This window comes from Staurois parvus, unplaced genomic scaffold, assembly GCF_062004578.1.
Source record: "Staurois parvus isolate SC_StPar_1 unplaced genomic scaffold, SC_StPar_1.0 ptg000708l, whole genome shotgun sequence".
NCBI lineage: Eukaryota > Metazoa > Chordata > Amphibia > Anura > Ranidae > Staurois > Staurois parvus.
In genome coordinates, this window is record NW_028318504.1 from 8740008 (window position 1) to 8764348 (window position 24341).

Sequence of the window (24341 nt, forward strand, 5' to 3'; positions counted from 1 at the left end):
CAAATCTTGGGTGAGAACCTTCTTCCCTCAGCCAGGGCATTGAAAATGGGTCGTGGATGGGTGTTCCAGCATGACAATTACCCAAAACACACGGCCAACGCAACAAAGGAGTGGCTCAAGAAGAAACACATTAAGGTCCTGGAGTGGCCTAGCCAGTCTCCAGACCTTAATCTGATTGAAAATCTGCAGAGGGAGCTGAACGTTCAAGTTGCCAAACATCAGCCACCAAACCTTAATGACTTGGAGAGGATCTGCCAAGAGGAGTGGGCAAAATCCCTCCTGAGATGTGTGCAAACCTGGTGGCCAACTACAGGAAATGTCTGACCTCTGTGATTGCCAACAAGGGATTTGCCACCAAGTACTAAGTCATGTTTTGTGAAGGGGATCAAATACTTATTTCCCTCATGAACATGCAAATCAGTCATCATTTGTTAGACTTGCATATCTTTTGAATTTTTTGTTGTTATTCTGTCTCTCAATGTTACAATACACCTACCATTCGATTTTTAGACTGATCATTTCTTTGTGAGTGGGCAAGCATTCAAAATCAGCAGGGGATCAAATACTTATTTCCTTCACTGTATAGACTTTTAAAATGTCGATCTTTAGCATCACAGCCCAATTAGGCCATGCAACACCCCTTCAATTAAACACGTGCCACGTTCTGACTTAAAGTGGTTGTAAACCTCAGACATGAAATATGAACAAAGCATATCCCTCTATAGTGTGCACTTGTCTCAGTCTATAGTACTAATTGTCATTTCTGTCTGCTGCTGGGTTCCTCTGCTATCAGCATAAATCACTTCTGACAAGTTTTTATGACACCAAGAGAAGAATGGTGACGGGGGAGGGAACTCCAGCAGATTGACAGTCCCAGCTCTATTCCAGTGTGCTGTATGAAGGGGGTGTGTCCCTTCCCTCCAATCAGCTGTCAGAGCTCTCCTCACTGAATTCTGCAGAGTGTAATTTCAGCTCTCTGCCTGTTTTTTTCTGAACTCTCAGACAAGCTTTAGAATTTCAGCACTTTGAATAGATGTAAAGAGAAGACTGCAGATTAAAAAAGGTATAACTTATGTTAGAGGATTCGTTCATCTGTGTATCATCGGAGGCCAGTCACTGGGTATAGGTAAGGGTTTACAACCACTTTAACAAGGACCACGGGCATTCAGAGAGCGCACTGAGAACAAGAAAGCACGGACAACCTCATTTGTAGTTTTTGTCAAAGCAACTTTTATTGTATCCTCCTGACAACAGACTTGCAAGTCTAGAAGGAGGCTTAAGATCAAGTAAGAGGAAGACATGGGCGGTTTTGTGTGCAAAGGTGCCCAGATCCTGCAGTTATAACACTATGCTCAATTAACCAGTACAGGCCCGTATGCCATTTTCCTAGTCTTTTATGTTGATAATAAAGATATAAGTTACTGAATCACATAGAACATACAAGGCGTTAAAAGCATAACACCACTGCTGTGACAACGTTAACACTGCAAGGCAGGAGAGGAAAATCAGTCACGTTTGTAAACATTTTTCATACCACAGTGTTCCATAGCGCACATGCAGACAGTACAGGAAATATCCACACTTGGAATAGGAATAGATTGGGGGAATGCTGTCCTAACCTTTCATTACACTTTCTACATCCAGTCATGCTCCAAATCACACAGCTGACTTGAGTCTTCCCCATGGCAAGAAGAAGCGAATAAACATCTCCGTGGGGTCAAAAGCCTGTGCAACATAAGGGAATGGCTACTGCAGAATTTCCACAAATGATCACGATTTGTAAAACAGTGACAGCCAATGCAGCCAGCTGTGTTATAATGGTCACACAGAGGGAACCAATCACACTTTGGCATTTGGAGGAATTTGAACTGTTAAATTATTGTAGTTGACAGGCTCTGTGCCCACAAAGCTCAAAGCTTTGCACCCACAACCGCAATCGGTGAAGTATACGTGCAATGCCAGGCTTCTGCAGACTCTTCCTCCAGCTCCTTGCTTTTACCCAGGAATGGGCTTTCAGTAGAAGAGCTAGAGAAACGTCAATGGACTACAGGTCTGTGGTGGTAGACGGGATTTGTATTTCATGCGTTCACAGATGTAAATATATGACATGGCTGTACAGGTAAAGCCCTGCACAGCCACACCAATTTCAAAAGCAACAATGTCTACAGTGGAGAAGAATTCGGTCAGGCAGGGGGTGTTTGATTAGTAGCTTTAACGAGTGGTGCACCGAAATGAAAATTCTGGTGCCGAAACCGATACCGAAAATTCGGAATGCATGTGGCCGAAAACCAAACCAAACCAAAATGTATGCGTATGTGTAGGTGGGGAGACACCAATTTATTTTGTATTTTTTTCTACTTTCACGTATATTTTTTTTAACTTATGATTTTATTGCTATCACATGGGGGACCAATAGTCCCCTATGTGACAGCATATGAGTGACAGGTCCTCTATGTAGGGGGTGGGGTGTATACAGAGGCTCCCTCACTGGCTGTCACTATATGTCGGTGCCGGTTTTTAAATGCAATTGCTGGCTCCCATAAGGGGCTTTTTATGGTGGCACACGGAAGAGAGGAGCAGCTAAGAGTGCCAGCAGGGGACCCCAGAGGAGGAAGTTCAGGGTCACTCTGTACAATACCACTGCACAGAGCAGGTATGTATAACATGGTGGTTATTTTTCTAAAAAAATATCTTGGTCTTTACAATCAGTTTACCCAAGCACTGAGATCTAAATGATCTCTAAAACAGAATTTGTACCTTGATGGCCAAATGCTGATCCAGACAAGGCTGTAGAAAAGACAGCATGTGTGTGACAGAGTACTTCCAAGGATGGAACTTCCTAGCTGCACTACACAAAACAGATTTTACAGATGAGGTGGTAGACTTTTCAAGAAATAATTTTCTAGCCTTCAAGGCTATAGCTGACCAAACCTGATAAGCTCCTGTCCCTCAGGACCTAAGTTTCAACAGACCTTAATGCTAGTGCCCAAGAAGAAGGATGGTGGACCTGCCCTTGGGACAGAATGACCAGATGATACAGAAGCGCCCACTTTGTCTGCAAGAAGTCTAAGTCCTAAAACCACATCCTGTCATTGCAATAAAAGTCACCAAAATACTCCCCATTTTGAGCCTGCAGAGTATATCGGAGAAATTGGAGATGCAAAAAGGCGTAAATCAGCTAGAACCAATTCCACAGAGTCACAGAACATCCACTGCGAGGGCTCATCCACTGGAAACAAACCTGTCCAAGTTTGTGGTTGAATCTGTAAGCCTGAAGATCCATGTCTGGAAGGAGACCCCATATCCAGATGCTGATGTCTCAAAACGCATGCCTACCAATTTTTCACAGTTAGGATGTGAAGGTGGACAGTCACAACAGTTCTGATCAAGTTAGGATCAAGTCCACTTTCTATTGACTGATGTAGGCCATGAAAGTGCATCTGGGGCTCTCACCAGCCTCATAGGGTGGCATACATTGTAAGAACTTTCCACTACTTTAGGGAAAAGGGTTTCCTTCACTCCAGGAACAAGTTGGAATTCCACCATGCCAGGGAGAGTCTGTTCTTCATAAAGTTGCAATGGTCTGGCGTGAAACTGGACATACAGTACAGCCTTGAAGGAGGCTACCCATTAGGTACAAGACCCAAGGAAGCACAAATCCAGGATTGACATTGGGATCAAAATGCCCAGTCCCTCAGAAAGAGGGACAGCAGTTTTACCTGGCTGACAGGGATAGGAAGGACTGATCTTTTAGCAGGAGAACATCTACGTAACCTACACCCTGTATCTTCTGACAATGCAGCAAAGCTAAGATCTAAGGCTGGGTCAATTATAATTTAGTAATTCTGATTGTCTAATGCAAAATGCAAATAACCTTGATGAGGGGCAAAGATTTGAATGTGCCCATAAGCATCATGGATGCCTACAGATGCCAGAAAATTCCCTTGAGGGAGGGAGGAAATTGACAGACCTGGCTGATTCCATGAGGAACTTTTGAACTTGCAGGAAAAAGTAGAGCATTTTCACACCTAAAATGGGCTGTACTCCATTTTGTCTTAGGAACTATGAACAGATTTGAGTAGAAAGACTGAAAGCATTCCTCAGACTGGACTGGAGGAATAAACCCTACAAGAGGAACTACTGAACAGCAGCAAGATCATGCCCCTGCCCCATGGAGATAAGCAAACTGAAGAGAGAGAATGAAACAGGGAGAAGGCAAAGTTCCAACTCCAGTTTGTAGCCCATTGAAAGGATACCCAGCTTTTTCTTTTGCCTTTTACCTAAAAGTAGCTGCAAATAACCCAGTTAAAAGCTAAAAGCAGAGTTCCAGTTAAATAATAAAAATAAATAAAAGGCACCAGCTGCAAAAACTGTAGCTGCTGACTTCTAAAATACAGACATTTACCTGTCCCCCGGTCCAGCTGTGGCCTCACCATGGCCGATGCCGGTGTTAGCAACTTCAGTGTGGGCATCCGGCTGTGACAGCTTGCGGCTTCACAGCCAGGTACCCACTGCACATGTGCAAGTAGCGATGTGCTTTGTGAATGGTCTCGCAGTCTTCTGGTACCTGTCACATGTCCCAGAAGACTACTAGGGAAGGAGAACTTCCGCTTTTCATCGCCTGACGATCGCACCAGAAGTGGGAATACCTGTCAAATTTGGGTACCTGGTTTCCCCCCCACCCGCTCCTCAAAGGTGTGGGGGACAAAGCCTTAAAGCGGAGCTTCCCTTTTGGGTGGAGCTCCACTTTAAGAGCTTGTGTCCAGTAAGTGTAAGAAATGTAAATACTTTAATGTGCAAATTGTGGGCACACGTTCACAGTAACTGCAACAGTTGTTTGTGGTCCAAAATATTATGTTTTTGCCTTTTACTTTGCTTTAATAAGAATTATCAGCATCACATGCCTGACAACTACACTTAAGGCCACTTCAACACTGGTATCATCTGTTCTATTTCAGCAGGCGATCCTAGATTGATTACCTGCGGAGTTGGGGCCCCATGTAATCCCTGTAAGTGGCCGCAAAAAGGCAGACATGCGCTTGCCTATACTTGCCCACATCCAATTAGATCAGTAAAAGAAGACCTTGACACAAACTTATTGAGGGTTATTTACTAAAACTGGAGAATGCAAATTCAGGTGCAGCCCTTCCTAAAATCAGCTTCCAGGTTATGTTGCCAGAGCTTAACTGCACCAGCTGAAGTTAGTATCTGACTGGCTACCATGCACAGCTGCACTTGATTCTGAGTGCACCAGTTTTAGTAAATCTACCCCATTGTGTTTGCTCTGATGCACCTGAATGGACCTAGATGTGGGCGGACTTACATCAGTTACACCCTGCTACCCACAGAGACACCACTACAGTCTGTTTTTGACCTATCAATGCCAACATGATTGGCATTGCATAATGATCCACAGTTTAAGGGAACCCGTTGTTTTGCTCATTCCAGACAAAGCCACAGTTTTCCTTAACAGCAACCACCCCCCCCCCCCCCCCCCGAAGTTGGAAAGTGCTGTACATTGTACATCTTGATGGTGGTCCTGGAAATAACTGATACTTTTGTGAATGGGGAAGGGCAAGCTCCTTTCCAGATCTATCCAATTTGCAGCACTCATGTATCGTCAGGCCTGAACAGCATCATGTGGAGGAGGAGGAGAGGAGATCATTAATCTGTGAAAGCCCGGACACAGAGCTTACCCAGAGATTAGACTCAGGACAGGTGAACAAGGTGGTGGGGGAGTGCAGAAAAGGAAAGCATTACTGTGGGGCGCTAAAGGGACAGATTCACTTAAAAGCATTTTACAACTGTGTAAGTCATTCCTTAAAATAATATGTAAACTCAACATTTCATACTCCCAATATGTGCCAACTGTACCATGTACTTTGTATGAAAAAATATCCTGTTCTCTTTCTATTGCTTCCTGTGTGTGAAATCCCTGGTGTTCCAACCAGTCCTACTGCTTTCCTATTAAACAATGACCACACTAAGCATGAGAGCACAGCGTGGTTAGTTCTCTAGCTGTACTGGGAACTCAGCCTGCTCCACGCCAATGATCAGACTTGTCCTGACATTGCCTCCCCCCCCCACTTTCAGTGGGAATTTCCATACACTGCCATTTCTCCTCCCCCAGCTCCTATGCAGCAGAGAGGGAATGTGATCACTTATTAAAAAAAAAAAAAAATTACACACACACACACCTTTTTTTTTATATCTATACACAAATGTTTTGCCTTTCATTTCTATTTTAAACTGAATGGGTTGTTTTACAAGATGAGGATTTATAACCACTTTAAGCTAGCCAGACACTGATTGAAATTCAGCCGGTTCAAGAGGGACTGACCGAATTTGGATCAGTGTGTGGCTTTTCCTGCTCTACAGATCAAAAGGAACATGTTGCAAAATGTTTGTTGATCATCGGGTGCAGATCAATGTATTCTGACAGTGGTGGGTCCCGCTGTCAGAAAAGTGTCCTGCCAAGGAGATTCCTCCATCCAATTCATTTGTGCAAAAAAAAAACCTTCAGTGGTCAGCTTTAGGCTGCCATTGTAGGTTAGCGATGTCTTGTGCAAATTCTACTCACACCAGCCAAGCCAGTAGTGAGGAGAGCAATTAAGGATTACAATATACAAAGTTGCTGATTTTACTGCCCATGCCTTACCATATCAAATTTGAAATAAAACACTTTTCCTTTGAGGGACGCATATGGCACACAATACACAAGTGCACTTAATTCCAATATAGAATCCTTGACAGTGCCCACATGGTTTTAAGCTAGCACAGCGATTAGTCTCTGTAAACACACACAAAAAAAGGTATCCGCTTTTAGGAGGGGGAGGGGGGCTCTTTTTTAGCATGGATAGGCAAAAGCTGCCTTAGCAGTATGTTCAAACCTCCAAAATTGACCATTTAAGTGAATACATACAAGTTTGTTTTGATTAGCAGCAAAAATCGGTGATGTTAAGCATGATGTCCTCGGAAGGGACCTGTGCGCAAAACTCTTTCCAGTGGAATCCTGGATAAAACCTCCAGTCTGTGTGACTTACAGATGGACTCGAAGCACATCACGGGTGGCCACAGACCTGTTACAATTCTTGCACACGATAGAGAAACTTTTCTGTGTTTCGCCTAAGCAAGGACGACACATGAGGTGGCCACAAGAGAGCTGGTAAACAGGCTCTGTTCTACAGTAAGCTGAAAATGTCTTCATACAGGAAGCACAGCCTTGAATCATGTTGCTTCTATTGTGTGCTGGAAATACAAAAAAAATATAGAAAAGCATTACATGAGTTCATGACAACTACCCAACATGTTTACCATTCGAATACAAAAAACTGAAAATCTGAAAATGATCCATAGAACGTCATAGGAAAGCAAATGTATCCCTTGCTGCAGTTATGTTTTAAAACTGTAAGCATTTGTATGTCATTAACAATGAAACAAAAAAATGGGGGTTATTAAACATCACAGGTGAGTAACCAAAAGCTGTAGAGAAAAATACTTTAAAGTGATACTAAACCCAGGACCCTGCATTCACTAGATCCGCTCTCCCCGGACCCTGCATTCACTAGATCCGCTCTCCCCGGGCCCGGCATTCACTAGATCCGCTCTCCCCGGGCCCGGCATTCACTAGATCCGCTCTCCCCGGGCCCGGCATTCACTAGATCCGCTCTCCCCGGGCCCGGCATTCACTAGATCCGCTCTCCCCGGGCCCGGCATTCACTAGATCCGCTCTCCCCGGGCCCGGCATTCACTAGATCCGCTCTCCCCGGACCCGGCATTCACTAGATCCGCTCTCCCCGGACCCGGCATTCACTAGATCCGCTCTCCCCGGACCCGGCATTCACTAGATCCGCTCTCCCCGGACCCGGCATTCACTAGATCCGCTCTCCCCGGACCCGGCATTCACTAGATCCGCTTTCCCCGGACCCGGCATTCACTAGATCCGGTCTCCCCGGACCCGGCATTCACTAGATCCGGTCTCCCCGGACCCGGCATTCACTAGATCCGGTCTCCCCGGACCCGGCATTCACTAGATCCGGTCTCCCCGGACCCGGCATTCACTATATCCGGTCTCCCCGGACCCTGCATTCACTATATCCGGTCTCCCCGGACCCTGCATTCACTAGATCCGGTCTCCCCGAGCCCTGCATTCACTATATCCGCTCTCCCTGGACCTTGCATTCACTATATCTGATCTCCCGCAGTACACAGAACATGGAAATGCAATTATTTTAGTAAATATAAACTGCTAAATACCTTTTCTCATCAGCAGTTGGAGCAGTCTTGTGACTTCTATCAGTTTCCAGCTCAGCACTGGTTAAAACGTTTAGGAGGAGTTTTCATTCTCCTCTGACTGTCCTATGAGGCTGCATAACCCGTGACCCTCTGTCTGGACAGCACTGATTGGCCCTGTGCTGATCACATGTACTCTCCCAAGAAACAAAAAACCACTCTAGCAATACACACTGAGCATGTGCAGCTTGCCTCCAAGGTTCTGTTCTATCACCAGGTGGACTGGGGACAGTAGAAGGGGAGGATTCAAGAAGACAGGATCAAACATCCTTTTTACACAATGCAGAGGATTAACCCTTTAGACTGCACAGTGAGTATAACAAGCATGCTTTACTGCATATACAGACTGATTTTACTGTTGTGGGTTTAGTAACACTTTAAACAAATTCCGTGTTCAATACCTATGCGCTTCACAAGCCTTCCCTTACAGAGTCAAAACCTCCATCATTTGTATCTCTCATACACCACACCCAAATGCTGCAACTCACAGCAGGAGTTTCAGAAAGTCAGAAACTCATTGCTGTCAATCCAGAAAGCAGTGGGCAGGACTGGGTGTGGTCAGGTGCTCATTGACAAGCTACAGGCTTGTGAATTAGCAGTGAATGCTGATAGCCACTCCCACTGCCAACATCCTCTCCTCCCACTGTAATGGCTGCATGAGGATACCTCTGCTCTGAATTCAGGATCAGTGCAGCACCATTGCCACCCACAGAAAGCTGTATTAGGTGGACCTCACTGGTGGGCTCAACAGGAATTTGTAGGACTTTGTAGGAGAATTGAAAAAAAAAAACAAAAAAAAAAAAAACAAGTGCAGATACACTTAGAATTAAGTGCTCAAGCATGTATTTTTTTTTTTAACCAGAGAATATATTCTACTTTAAAGTGTAAGTTCACCTTCTTAAAAGGTGAACTAACATCCTACACTCTACTTGCTTCTGAGTGGGGGTAGCGGTCAGTGCCCATGCAGCCGGGGCAGTGGTCCAGGGATTTGAAATTCCTTCTGTCCTCCCTCTTCTATCTGCAGCGCTTCCAGGACAGATAAGTGATTCTTATTGGTCAGCACCAGTTCAGAGTATCACTCTGATCCATCCCTGGAATGCTGAAGAGAGAAGAGGGAGAAGAACAGGGATTTCAAATCCATAACGTAGCATTGAGATGTGGTGTGCTACATAAATACAGGTATGCTTGCAACTCACTGCATTTTGCAACAAGCTGCAATGATGTGGCATTTGAATAAAGTAAAACAAACAAAAAAAAAAACAAAAAAAACAGTTGTACTCGCAACCAATGTACAGCCTGCTGCTGTGGAGCAGAAGGCTGCTGGGAGACCTGGACCACAACGCGGAGCAGGCAACCTGCTGGAGCTGTACTGTGCTTGTCTGCATGCTTAAGATGGTGCCCACAGTCAGAGGGAGGGCTGAGGACCTCCTACTGAGAGCAGAACAACGCACACAGAATGGAACACTGCCCGCAGAAAACGCTACACCCTATGCAATGCTATGGTGGTCACAAACCTTTTAAAAGTGGTGCACACTAGGCTATCCCTGTGACAAACTACTGAAAAGTGTTGTAATCCCCCTTGCAACGCAATGCTCCCAGCCTAAGGTGCTCCTGCTGTGCAGCCTTCTGTTCCCCAGGCTGGGGTGTGAGTACTTGGCGGGGGGGCTTCACAAGAGAACAGGCAAAGCCCCTGATGCACCATATCAAGGGAGAGTCCACCAAGTTGTAGATTCTCGCTTCGCCTGCTTAAGAAGGGCATAGCCTCTCTTCCATGGAGAGGGTCTTTAGGGACTACTTTGAGAATTTCGATCCACGCTGTCCTGGACCTATAGAGCAGTCTGCAGCTAACAGCACCACAATACACTGCTGTACCAAGGGTGCATGCCAAACAGAGTTCAGGGTCAAAACCAACAATATAGGGTGCCCCGAATATGTGGCGGGGTCCAAGTATAGTTCCCCGTGGTGCTACAGAAGAACAACGGATTCAGAAGCTACAATCATGCCAGTAGCGTCAATGAAGCTAGGGCGAAATGGGATTTCTCCATCTGGAGAACCAAGTGTAGCCTTCAATCTTCTGGTAATAATTGGGATTACAATCCAGAAACCTGCTTTCAGAGAAGACTGGTCTTCCATCACCTAAGGACACTAGAAAAAAAAAAAAAAAAAAGAGGATTGATGGGAGTAGAAGGGGTCATATGGGCTAACAGCTTGGTCTGCCAGTGACCTCACCTTAGGGTGTCAGCATATAACCCCATGGTCAAGGAGCTGGTGTTGTGTTATGTACTGTACAAAGTAAAAAAAAAAAAAAAAAGAAGGAAGGGCAAAGAAGGTGAAACTACCAAGGATGGACACAGACAACAATGAAAGCTTGATGAGGTCTGTAACCCTTCCACACTCTATTCAAACTAAATAAAGAAAGGTTTGCAAATACCGTAGCTTTATATTAATCATAAGTCATTCCATTAGTAAATAATGAACTTTGAATTTTCTGCACAGCAAGCTGTGCCTCATAGAATTCATGAGCACTGACCTGAGGTGCCCGACTACAAAAACCCAACAGTGTGACAAATCTTTTGGCAGGAAAAACCAATTCCAGCTTTTAAAAAGGATAAAATCAAATACAGATGTGTACAATTAACAAAACTAGTAGTTGGTCAAGTAACCAAAACCCAAAGCAAAAACCGGCCTGTTAAAGTAAAACTAAAGGCACAACTTTTTTCCCCATTTTAGAGAGTAAGGGAGGAGTATAAATCACATTTTTTTTTTGTTAAACAATCGGTGTCCTTTTGCTACCTGTCCCATAACAGGAAGTGACTTATCTCACCAAAGTGACGGAATCCCCGCTTGTCACCAGAACTAGTGTCCCCATTGGAAGATTTCCCCTCTATTACTGTTCTGGGATTTGGAATTATCTTTTCATTTTTAGCCATAACGATAAACATGACAGAGGCGCAGAATTTCCCCAACAATAAAAACCTGACAGGTGTTCTAATGCCTCTCTACACTATCCAAAAATAAAACGTTTTGCCTTTAGTTATACTTTTATGGAGATAAACAACTTCTAGTGAAATGGTAAAAGAACAGCTAGTGATATGTGATCAGTACCAGTCACAGTGAAGCCTTCAGCCCAGGACGAGCTGCTGGCACTCTCCTCATGAAATCCCTGCTGTTGATTCTTCATAGATTTCGAAGTGTATGTAGGCATGGAGCCCAGGGCGGAGGTGAGAGCCTGGTCCAGACTTTGTGTAAGTCGCTGTTCGTGTGACATTGACTCTGTTCACAAATACAGAACAAACAGAAATCATGGCGTTGCATTCACAAGGCAGCTTTACCAGAGTTCTTCACTGTCAACAATCGGATTATTGTTTTAGGTGATGGGCAGGTGAAGGCTAGCAACAACTACGAAAATATATCCGCTTCTGATAATTCAAAGGGCATGATAACCCACTTTATAACCCACTTATGTTGAGGCCTTAAAGTAGCTGTAACCCCCGGTTCACCTATATGCGGGCGTACAGGCCGCGGTTTGCACAGGCACAAGAGCCCATTCATTTGAATGGACTCCCATGCCCAAGACACGCAGGGAAGAAGTCACTGCACTTTTTTGGAAAACGCAGCCTCCACAGGAACCACGGTTCCCAGTATGGTGCGTTTTCCAGTGCGGACAGTGTGCCATTAGAACTAATGGCACCCACCAGCGAGTCTGCAATTCTCTGCGTGGGTGGTGTGGCCACACGGATTTTTGTGCGGATCCGCAGCAGCACCACCCGCGCAGATGTGAACCTAGCCTTAGAGTTAGCTGTGAATTATGGTCCTGGAATTATTGTTCTCACTCTGACGTTCGTGATGGTACCTCACATAACTCCATTATTTAAGCTATTTTTTTTTTTCCAAGGGTCCATGCACACTGGCTTAAACAAATCATCAGTGCTCTTGGCAGAAAAAAAAAAAAGCTAACTTTGAGTGTTTTTTTTTTTCTCTAGTGTTCAGCTTTTTTTTCTGCCAGAAAACACCTCTCAAAAAACGCAAACCAGAAAGTTTTTTTTCTGCCTCTAAACGACCTAATGTGCATGGACACATAGGATACCATTAGCTACAAGTGCTAAACTCTTCTAGGAGCAGCAGCTTTTTAAGCCAGTGTGCATGGAGAGCCGTAATGTGGCTAACAAGCCCCCTATGTGATGAGCATGGGCAGCTGACCGTCGCTCATTATGGATGATGACTGTCTTCACTATGTTCCATGGTACATCTAATGCCTTGGAAATTCTTGTGTATCCTTCTCCTGACCGATACCTTTTAACAATGAGATGCTTTGGAAGCTCTCTGCTGACCATGGCTTTTGCTGTAGGATGCAACTAAGAAAATGTCAGGAAAGACCTACCAGAACAGCTGAACTTTATTTGGGGTTAATCAGAGGCACTTTAAAATGATGGCAGTGTGTACTGACTCCTATTTAACATGATTTTGAATGCGACTGCTTAATTCTGAACACAGTGACATCTCCAGTTATAAGAGGGTGTGCACACTTATGCAACCACATTATTTTAGTTTTTTAGGTTTACTCCCCCCCCCACCTAAAAGATTCTAGTTTGTTTTACAGTTTATAGAGCACATTAAAAGGTGGAAAACATTGTGCAATGATCTATCTTTGATCATTGATGATCTATAATTGATATAAAAAAAATCTATAAATTTTTTTATATCACAGAAACTTGCCATTTTAACAGTGGGGAGTAGAATTTTTATATCTAACACACACACATATATATATATATATATATATATATATATATATATATATATATATATATATATATATATATATATATATATATATACACACATATACACACACATATATATATATATACACACATACACACACACATATATATATATACACACATACACACACACACACACACACAGTCATTGTGTTAATGACACTGGCTGGGTAGGGGTTAATGTCTAGGGGCAATCAAGGGTGTTAGTTGTGTGCCCAACAATGCAAAATGTTTTTAACATAGTATGTGCTGCTTTTTTTTTTTACTACAGATCAATTTTGTTTCCTTTCCCTGTATATAACCCTGTGTTGCCAACACAGGGCTCTGGCCTGTGATTCAATACTGCGGATCAGCAGGTCCTGGCCATGGATCATTGGCAGGGATCTGCTGATCTGCTGACAGGATCCTGTGTCAAATCACAGGGCAGTAGTCGGGTGGGGGTGTACGCAAGCACCTGAAACCCGGAAACAGGAAGCAGTGTAGTGGTACATCAATGTGCCTGTAGGAGACGCCCCGACACAGTATATTTACTGTGTTAAAGACGTTAAAATAAATCAAAGTACAAGCACAGGATCTCTCCACACTTCCTCTATCTAGCACAACGTTTCAGGATCCCACTTGAGAAAGGGGTTTTTACTCTGAAATGTTGCATTTCCCACCTCAACCTGATCTTGGGTGTCCACATGCCAGCTGAATTGGTCCCTCCCTCTGTATTGACCTAAAATATGAACAAAGCACATGCCTGTAGCTAAAGCACCCAATGTGATTTATCTCTACTGCCTTGTTCCTCTGTTACCTGCAGGAGTCACTACTGACAAGTTTTCCCGACACCAAGAGAAAAAATGGTGACAGAGGTTAGCATTGCATGTACTCTGTTCTCTTTGTACTATATAAAAGCGGGGGGGAAGGGCTTCCCAGTCAGGGCTTAGAGCTCCCCTCACTGAGATCTACACTGTGAGACTTCAGATCCTGGCCCCCTGCTGCTAGAGAAAAAAATCATTTGATCTGTTTTCTAAATGATCTACAGAAAGACAGCTGTAGAAACAGGTACAACTTATGTAAGAAGATTTGTTTCACCTGTTTATTATCACTAGTCATTTCACTGTATACATGGGAGAGTTTTCAACCACTTAATATGCTAGACAACAACAGCAACTGCATTTTAGTTCTGAGTGACGTAATTTAGTTCTGCGTGACATTTTACCCCCTTAATGTTCATTCCGGGCAATGGTTTGCTACTCAGCACTTTGCTACTTTAACTGGCAGTTGCGCGGTAATGCAACACTGTACCCAAATGAAATGTAGATCTTTTGTTTTTTTTTCACACAAACAGAGCTTTCTTTTGGTGGTATTTGATTACCACTGGGTTTTCATTTCTTATGCTTTACAAATAAAAAGACAAAAAATTTGGTAAAAAAAAAAAAAAAAAAAAAAAAATTCTATTTTGCATTATATGACATCCAATAAAATCAAATTTCTTCAGATATTTAGGCCAAAAATGTATTCTGCTACAATGTCATTGGTAAAAAAAAAAGAAATCCCGAAAAGTTTATATTAACTGGTTTGTGTGAAAGTTATAGCATCTACAAAACTATGATAGATATAGAGATTATATATATATATATATATATATATATATATATATATATATATATAATCTCTATCTATTATACACACATACATATACACACACATATATACAGTGGCAAAAATTATTAATTGATCCCCTGCAGATTTTGTAAGTTTGCCCACTTATGAAATAAAGGGTCTATCATTTTTATCATATGTGTATTTGAAATGACAGAAAATCAACCCAAAATCCAGAAAAAAACACAATAGAAATATTATAAATGGAGTTGCACTTCAGGGAGTAAAATAAGTATTTGATTGCCTACCAACCAACAATTCTGTCTCCCACAGACTGGCTATGTGCTCATGTGGTACACAGATTAGTCCTGTCAATTTAAAAAGGTGCTCCTAAGGACAACTCATTATGTGTATAAAAGACACCTGTCCACAGAATCTTTCTTCAATTCAAACCTCACCATGGGAAAAAGCAAAGAGTTGTCAAAGGATGTCAGGGACAAGACTGTAGACCTGCACAATGCTGGAATGGGCTACAAGACCATCAGCAAGCAGCTTGGTGAGAAGGAAACAACTGTTAGAGCAATTATTCGCAAATGGAAGAAATACAAAATAGCAAATCGCCCTTGGTCTGGAGCTCCATGCAAGATTTTGCCTTATGGAAGAAATGTGAGAGATCAGCCCAGAACTGCACTGCAGGAACTTGTGAATGATCTCAAGAAAGTCAGGACCACAGTCACCAACAAATCACTGGTAACAATACGCCGCTGTGGATTGAAATCCTGCAGAGCCCCCGAGGGCCCCCTCCTGAAGAAGGCACATGTTCATTGGCAAACTTCAGACGGGCCTCTGTATATATAAATGATTCAGAGAAGGATTGGGAGAAAGTGCTGTGGTCAGATGAAACCAAAATTAAAAAAAAAAAAAAAGAATCTTTGGCATAACTCGACTTGCCATGTTTGGAGGAAGAAAAATGCCAACTATGACCCTAAGAACACCATCCCTACAATCAAGCATGGACGTGGAAACATTATGCTTTGGGGCTGTTTCTCTGCTAAAAGGTACAGGCCGACTTTGCCAAATTAAGGGGGCCAATGGACAAGGCCATGTATTGTTAAATCTTGGATGAGAACCTTCTTCCCTCAACCAGAACACTGAAGATGGGTCTTCCAACATGACAATGACCTAAAACAGTGGTCGGCAAGCCGCGGCTCGCGAGCCACATAAGGCTCTTTACACACTCTAATGCGGCTCTTCTGTGTGCCGAGCGCCCGCTCCCCTCCCTCCTCTCGGGCAGCCGCCCCAAAAGTCAGGACTCTGCAGCTAGCCCAGCAATGGGCAAACTATGGCCCGGCGGACCTTCTAATCCGGCCCGCGGTGCGTGGCAAACATTGGCTGTCAGGATGTAGGCGGGGCAGCGTGACGAACTCCTCTCCTCACAGTCCGCCCTGAAGACCGGAACAGCGCGGGAACACGGCGAGAGGAACGCGCGGAGCAAAGGTAAGTGAACTGACACAATATGGGGAATGAATTACTATAGGGGGGATGAATTACTATAGGGGGGGTGAATTACTATAGGGGGGGTGAATTACTATATGGGGGATGAATTACTATATGGGGGATGAATTACTATATGGGGGATGAATTACTATATGGGGGATGTATTTTCAGTTTTAAAAATGTGGCTCTCAAAATAAATTTCAATCGTGGTTTTGGCGAGATTTGGCTCAGTTGAAAAAAAAAGGTTGCCCACCACTGACCTAAAACATACCGCCAAGGCAACAACATGACAATGACCTAAAACATACCGCCAAGGCAACAACATGACAATGACCTAAAAAATACCGCCAAGGCAACAAAGGAGTGGCTCAAGAAGTACATTAAGGTCCTGGAGTGGCCTAGCCAGTCCAAACCTTATTCCTATAGAAAATTTATGGAGGGAGCTGAAACTTCAAGTTGCCAAGTGACAGCCAAGAACCCTTAAGGATTTAGAGATCTATAAGGAAGAGTGGACCAAAATCCCCCCCGAGATGTGTGCAAACCTGGTAACCAACTACAAGAAACATCTCACCTCTGTGCTTGCCAACAAGGGTTTCTCCACCAAGTACGAAGTCATGTTTTGCTTGGGGATCAAATACTTTTTACTCACTGAATTGCAGATCGATTTATAACATTTGTATCATGTATTTTTCCTGGATTTGTTTGTTGATATTCTCTCTCTATCATTTAAAATACATCTATGATAAAAATTATATACCCTATAAGCGAGCAAACTCACAAAATCTGCAGATCAAATAATTCATTTTCCCCACTGTATCTGAAAATCAAATCAATCCTGATGTCCTGGCATCCTATCATTTCTTCAGGCCCTAAAATGCCAGGGCAGTACAAACACCCCCCCAAATGACACCGTTTTGAAAAGTAGACAGTGTGCAGTATTTAGTAAGAGGTGTTGAGTTTTTTGAAGTTGTAATTTTGTGACAGTTTTTTGGAAAATTAATAAATATTTTTCAATATACCGTCACCAGTGCAGTACAGCATCATCACATGACTGGTGTCATGGTGTTCAAGGATACGGACTGGTGACAGTATGTTAAAAAAAAAGTAAATTATTTTTTATTAAAAATTTCAGAACTTAATTTTTTTTTTACTTGCATCAGAGTAGTCCAGTGTCACCATAGTAACGGGGGGGGGGGGGGGGGGATCATCGGTTTTCGTTTTGTAATCGACTGATTGCGGTTACAGTGATGATCACTTTAACAGTACTGTTTTGAACAGTCATGAATAGGTTACATTCACAACAGCTGTAATTACTATTGTGTGCTGTGATTGACCCACAGCTATCACAAAGTACAGGGGCTGTGATTGTCCCAGGTACTATGTAATAGCTGTGGGCCAATCATAACAGCACAATACTAAGTACAGTGGTTATGAATCAAACCCATTCATAATAGTTGTGTTTACATTTACAGTGATCATGTGATACCTTGGTTGCTGAAAGTGGCGGGGTACCGGAAGCTGCAATCCACTGTGTGCAGTGGACACAGCAGTTGTGGGAGCAGCGCGATGCTGGAAGCTGGAGTTTGGCTTCAATTTGTAAGTATCTAAAGCTTCTAGTATACTTAACACTCTTCTCCCCACAGAGTGACAATGCTGTTGTCCAAAGGTGCCCCCCTGTGCTTCTTCATCAGAAGTGGGGACATTCTAATACAGGAGGTGTGTTACTGGCCAGATCACCAGAAGAAATCGGATGGGGGGGGGGGGGGAGCCTAAAAAAAAGAAAACTAATGCAGCCACCACATCTAATAATTGTTAAGCTGCAATATATTACTTTGGTGTACCACTGCAATACGTGATATACTGAACTCCAGGCAAGAATACTTTCATTTTACTAAATAGCTACAAAGCAGATAAATCCATTTTGTGTGCACCAAATGCAAACACAGATATTACCTTGGTAAAGTCTGTGATTAATTGTAGTTGAAGATACCATAAAGCTGGAGATCAGCTTTTAAACAATCTATGCACTAAAAAAGTGAGCAGGATTTCAAAGCATGCAAAAAGCAGTTACATGCAGTTGGCTTTGTGAATAGGTTAGAAGATACCTGAATTTGAGCAGTCCATCTGCGACATTTGACAATCCCCTTCAATCTTCATCTTTTTTGTACTAAAATCTGAGGTAGAAGAGCAGAGGCCACTAACAGCTGAGAAATAAGTGTCTACGTTATCGCCATCATTGGCTGAATCCTCCATCCACTCCACCTTCCTCTTCATGGAAGACAAAGCTATGGCGGAAGGTGTCACCGATCCCCCTGGTCTTGCTCTCCCCAAGAGAGTAGACCCAGGGACACTGTGCTGGAGGAGGTAATAGTCTATCCTGGCTTTTAGAGAGGGATGGGGAAGAGGCTGAGATTGGGGAGTGTACGGAACTCCAGTAAATGGGTCACTTGGCATTCTACCCCATGATGCTTCACTTTGGTTGCATTTATCGAGTGTGCTTTGGTCAACAACCTTCCCAGATGGCAGAATCATGGGGAAAGTCATGATTTCCAGTGTGATAGGATCCAGAAATTCCTCTGGCACATCTTGAAGAACATTGGCAAGTTCGCTTAGGCTATGTTGTGCGTTGTCCGAGTTATTGTAAGACAAGTGGTTACTTTCCATCGGCGAGACGGGTTGAGGCTGCCCAAAACTATTGGGGAGGCTCATAAAGGCAACCTGGTAAACACTCTCCACCACTTCTTTGGGACACGTCTTAGAGGGCTGACCCCAAACCTCCACCCTCTTTATAGAGCAAGCAGCACCACCAGATATGTGTGTTATGCAGATCTTCAGATGGGTGACATTGCTAAGAGAGTGCTGGCCTTTATTCCAGAGATCCTGGCATGAAGACCCATGGTAAGACATCACGTTATCGGTATGATGGAATGGGTGCCTTGGCTTGAAGCCTCGGTTATTGAATGTAGCCTTGCTTTGATTTCTCAGTAGCACTTTACCCACCAAAGCAAACAGTTCTTTATCCACTCCTTGGCAACCCAAAACAGGCTGACCAGACTCCTGGCTATTCCAACACATTTTATTAGTGGAAGTAGCCGTAAAGATGTCCATTCCTGTGAAGGGAGGGTGACCACCAGAGGACGTGTCTATGTTTATCCTACATATGTCTATGTTAAATGGAAAAGTGATGGTGATGTGCACAGGAGGCTTGATAAAGTATTCACAGCGAAACCCTCGGTTCCTTTTAGCGAGGTCTTCGGAGATTAGATTTTCTACTTCATAGCCATCAGCACTGATCTAAAAGAGTTAAAGAATAAACATATTCAGAGAATATGCAAGTCAAGGAGGTATACACATAATAGATTATAAAACATTCACTATAAAATACCTTAATGTGAGATTCAAAATAAAAGAAACAAAATGTATTAGGGACAGATAATTGGGTGTTGAGGTGACCACTGGCAGCTAATTAAAATAGGATACCTCCATCAATATCTTCCACTGTGCTTTACCCTTGCAAAGGAGCCCTGCTAACAGAACGTTTTCTCCTTGCTCCTCCACCAAGAGGAAAGGAAACTACCCGGCCTTAGTACATATATGAGAGCATATGGCATCCACCTTCATTCCAAGTGCCAGCACTGGTGCTTGGTGATGGGCTCAGTGCCGTCACATGTCGGTGGGGCAACAGCCATGTATAAGCTCCAAGTCCTGACTTGGAACTCAAAAACAGCATGCTCTATTCACTACCAACAGCTAAACAGAGGGATGGGGGAGTGAAGAAAAGATAAATTATGAGGAATGCAGTGCCCGACCACTGCCCTTTTCACCAACTCGTGACAAAGGACCAGCCAATTTCACACCGCATTGTCACTTGCACAACAATGCCAATGTCAGCTGCACCCTGCATAAACATTTTCTAGCTCACAGGACCACAATCTAGGTGCCAGCAGCCTGAGATCCATTGTCACTGGATTAGGTTAATTACGCAATTAACCCTCAAACTGCCACCAGATAAGCTTTGGGACTATCAACCCTTCACAATATTAGCAAGAACAAATGTGAACAATAAACATCTAACACACACACTGACACCATAGACAAGTATAGTATATTCAGAGGATTATTATATACAGTAGCACTCTGATATTGTTTTCAATGCAGCTCTGCTCCCTTTCAGTTCCCAACGCACTGTCAGGGACAGCAGAGATTAGCTTTCCGGGACAGTGTGCAACAGTGAAGTACACACCCCCGCCCACTAGTAAAACACTCCCCTTCACACAGTTAACCCTTTGATTGCCTAAAGAAGTTAACACCTTCCTCCCCAGTGCCATTAGTACAGTGTCAGTGTTTTTTTTTTTTTTTTGCACTGATCACTGTATTGGTGTCACTGGGCATGTCAGTGACCCCAAGTCAGTTCCCCCCAATGTCAGAATGTCCGCCGCAGTCCCGCCATAAGTCGCTGATTGCCGTCATTAGTATAAAGAAAAAAATCCAGTATCTATACCGCCATTTGTAAACGCTATAACTTTCACGTAAACCAATTAATTTACACGTATTGGGATTTTATTTTAGCAAAGATATGGAACAGAATACATTTTGGCTGAAATTTATGAGAAAAATTAGATTTTTACATTTTTTTGCTGGACATGCTTTATAGCAAAAAGTCCAAAATATTTTTCTCTCAAAATTGTCTTTTTTATAGCGCGAAAAATAAAAAAAAACGCACAGGTGATTAAATACCACCGAAAGAAAGCTCAATTTGTGGGGAAAAAAATGTAAATTTTATTTTGGTGCAGCGTTGCATGACCGTGCAATTGTCAGTTAAAGTAACGCAGCACCGTAACACAAATCACTTATGTAACCACTTCCTGACCGCCCTATAGCAGAAATACTGCTACAGGGCAGCACAGCTGCGCAAAATCACATATGTATACGTGATTGGTGCTCCCGTGGTTTTCACGCCCCTCCCAGATTGCCCGTCAGTACACCAGTCATCACATTTAACCCCTTGATAGCCAGGAAGACGCTCATACACAATAAACCTCCATTGCTAGTAGTGTCTGAACGGATCAATATCTTTGATCAGATCAGCACTATACCAGTGTTCACATTAGTATAGTGTCCCCAAAAATGCAGCGTTAGCAGGATCAGCCCCGGCACCTGTCAACACCTGCAAGTGCAGTGTCAGTAGGTCACTGTCACTTGATACACTGCACACAAAACTGCAGTGTTCGCAGAATCAGGCCTGATCTCTGTTAGCACTTGTCGGTAAATTTTGATGACTCTCGTATGCAGCAGAGTGCCAGTACTAGTGCCGCGCTACCTTTTGGTGAACTGGCGACACCAGAGGTCTAGTACATCCTGGTCTTTCACATACCTCTTAGATATTGTAAGCTCCCAGGATCAGGCTCTCCTAACCCTCTTGTATTGAACTGTATTGTTGCTGTATTGTCTCCCGTTATATTGTAAAGTGCTGGGCAAACTGTTGGCGCCATATAAATCCTGTATAACAATAATACCAGCACTGCAGTATGACTTGGCCATGTGGCGAGTCCCATAAGTGTAGTATAAGCTGGTGCGGTGGCGAGTACAAGTATTGTTCGGATTTACGAGGGAAAAGATAGTCATGTGGAACCCCCCAGATGCCCAGACTACATGGGGAGCAGTGGGAAGATAGTTTTGGACTTGGTGTCATCCTTCTCCATATGGGGTACTACTTATACGTGGACAATTTTTATTCAAGCGTGCCACTATTTAGACATTTGTACAATCTTGGAACTGGCGCAAAGTGTATCCTAATGTGTGCCCACCATTAGAAATGGGTGGATGCAGGGCGGTATATTCCAATGGTGGGCATACCACACACTTTTTCTGGCAGAGATTTCTTCTCTTTTTTTCCCATTCAGTCCACAGGCTGCATACCAAAAAAAGAAACAAAAAAAAAAAAAACCACCATAGCATATACAGTAATACCTCGGTTTACAAATGCCTCTGTTAACGTAATTTACGTTTTACGAATGAAAATCCATGGTTTACAAATGTTTTACTAATTTTTTTCACAATACTAAGTGTATGTCAGTGCTAATTTTAAAATGCAATTGCCATCTTTTTTTTTTTTTCTTCAATATAGCTCACAACATTCACTGTCAGTTCCCTAGAGCTAAAGGATACTTTGTATATTTTAAGAAACTGAAAGGATACAATGTATCTTAAGAAACTGAAAGGAAACATTGTATCTTTTAAGAAACTGAAAGGAAACATTGTATCTTTTAAGAAACTGAAAGGAAACATTGTATCTTTTAAGAAACTGAAAGGAAACATTGTATCTTTTAACTTGGGGAAATAAACTAAAAGTAACTCTCTCTGTTTCAGCTGTAGGGGGAAAGTAACTGCTGAATTTCTGAACTACTGTATAGTGAAGAGAAAAAAACAAAACACAAAAACTGTAATTACATTTAAAAACTGGCACCTGACAGCTGAGTGAATTGCCTGCAATTCTTTTACATTCATCTGTCAGTGGGGAACCCCGCTGACAGCTGAAATATTAACACATGGTTGTCACTACTAAAATACTGCACTAGTTAATAAAATAACTCATGCGGTATTTTAGTAGCGTTTACTGTTTTTCTGACCTTCTGAACGAATTGGTTTTCAATGCATTCTTAGTGTTTCGGTTTACAAATTTTTCGCTATATAAAATGTCCTGCAGAACTAATTAAATTCTTAAACCAAGGTACTTGTACATCACTGGACTTTGAATGGTTATACCAGGATGATGCCTACAGCTGCAGGCATCATCCTGGTATCGTTTTTTTCAGCCGGCAATCGGCTTTCATGCAAAATCAATCCTAGTGGCTAATTAGCTGCAGGATTGCTTTTACAAGCAGCGGAAGAAGATGCCCCCTCCCCCACTGCCTTCTCAGGCAGTCCCGTGCCATCGGGGCAACCTGAGGAGAATGCAGCTGGTGTTTCTGCCAGCTGACCATAGAGCTGATTGGAGACCAGAATGGTGCTAAGCATCTCTATAGTCTAAGAATTCGGAAGCTACAAGCATTTCATCACTTCAGTTTCACAGGATATAAACAGCGCCATTTGTAAATTGGGAAAGCGTCTGATCACACCGATCTTTGTTTGATTAGATAATGTAAGGGCAGAGGAGATATCTAGAGTCTGATAGGCCCCAGATTTGCCAAAAAAAGAATATATGACAATGCCCACTGACGTTATAGTGATAAAAAAAAAAAGGAGTACCATCGCCCCCCTGCGCACGCACGCATCTGTGTGCGTGAGCATCGACCCTGTGCCAGCATGGAAACAGTGGTTGCACCATGCATGTGAGGTATCGCCACGAACATCAGATCAAGGGCAATAATTCTAACACTAGACCTCCTCTGTAAATCTAAAATCGTAGCTTGTAAAGGCTTTTAAAACGTTGCTTATGGATATTAAAAACATATGCAGTTTGTCGCCATTGCACTGGGCATGCGCAGTCTTAAAGCATATCATGTTTGATATCTATTTACTCGGCATACCATCATATTTTATATTTTACCAAATAATTGGCCAATATTTAGTGTTTTTGTGCATTAAAAGTAAAAAAAGGCGTATTTTTTGAAAAAAAATTGCGTTTGAAAAATCACTGCGCGAGTACTGTGTGACAAACAATTGCAGCACCCATTATTTTATTCACTAGGGTGTTTGCTTTAAAAAAATATATATAATTTTTGGGGTTTAAATTAATTTCCTAGCAAAAGATACAGATTTGTTTCATGTGAACAAAAAGTGTCAGAAAAGGCTTGGTCTTCAGGTGGTTAGAAGAGTGATGTGTGGCATAAACTTCTAATGCTGGGCATAAAATGCCCCCACCCACCAAAACGACCCCTTTTTGGAAAGTAGACACCCCAAACTATTTGCTGAGAGGCATGCTGAAACAATAGAATTTATTTTTTTACCACAAATTTTTTTTTACACAGAATTGTCACTTAAATGATTTATGTCTCACACATGCCATGGGTATATGTGGAATTACTCCCCAAAATACATTTTGCTACTTCTCCCGAGTATGGGGGTACCACATGTGAGACGTTTTGGCAGTCTAGCCAAGTACAGGACCCCAAAATCCAATAAGCGCCATCAGGCTTTTAAAAGGGCTTTATTTCCTCATTACACTTCCTGACTACCTAT

At 42.9% G+C, this 24341-nt stretch overlaps 1 protein-coding gene across 2 annotated transcripts in view; it reads right to left on the bottom strand.

Moving 5' to 3' along the window:
* Window positions 1–1206: 1206 nt before the first annotated feature.
* The window catches only part of UBOX5 (U-box domain containing 5), a 51787-nt gene continuing 28652 nt past the window's right edge, over window positions 1207–24341 (bottom strand). For both annotated transcript variants that reach the window (XM_089653367.1, XM_089653368.1), the window contains exons 3-5: window positions 18266–19454; window positions 11398–11565; window positions 1207–7248 (exon numbers count right to left, since the gene is read on the bottom strand). In XM_089653367.1, coding sequence (XP_089509493.1) covers window positions 7040–7248; window positions 11398–11565; window positions 18266–19454 — 1566 coding nt within the window. In that variant the 3' untranslated portion in view covers window positions 1207–7039. The remainder of the gene's footprint in view (window positions 7249–11397; window positions 11566–18265; window positions 19455–24341) is intronic.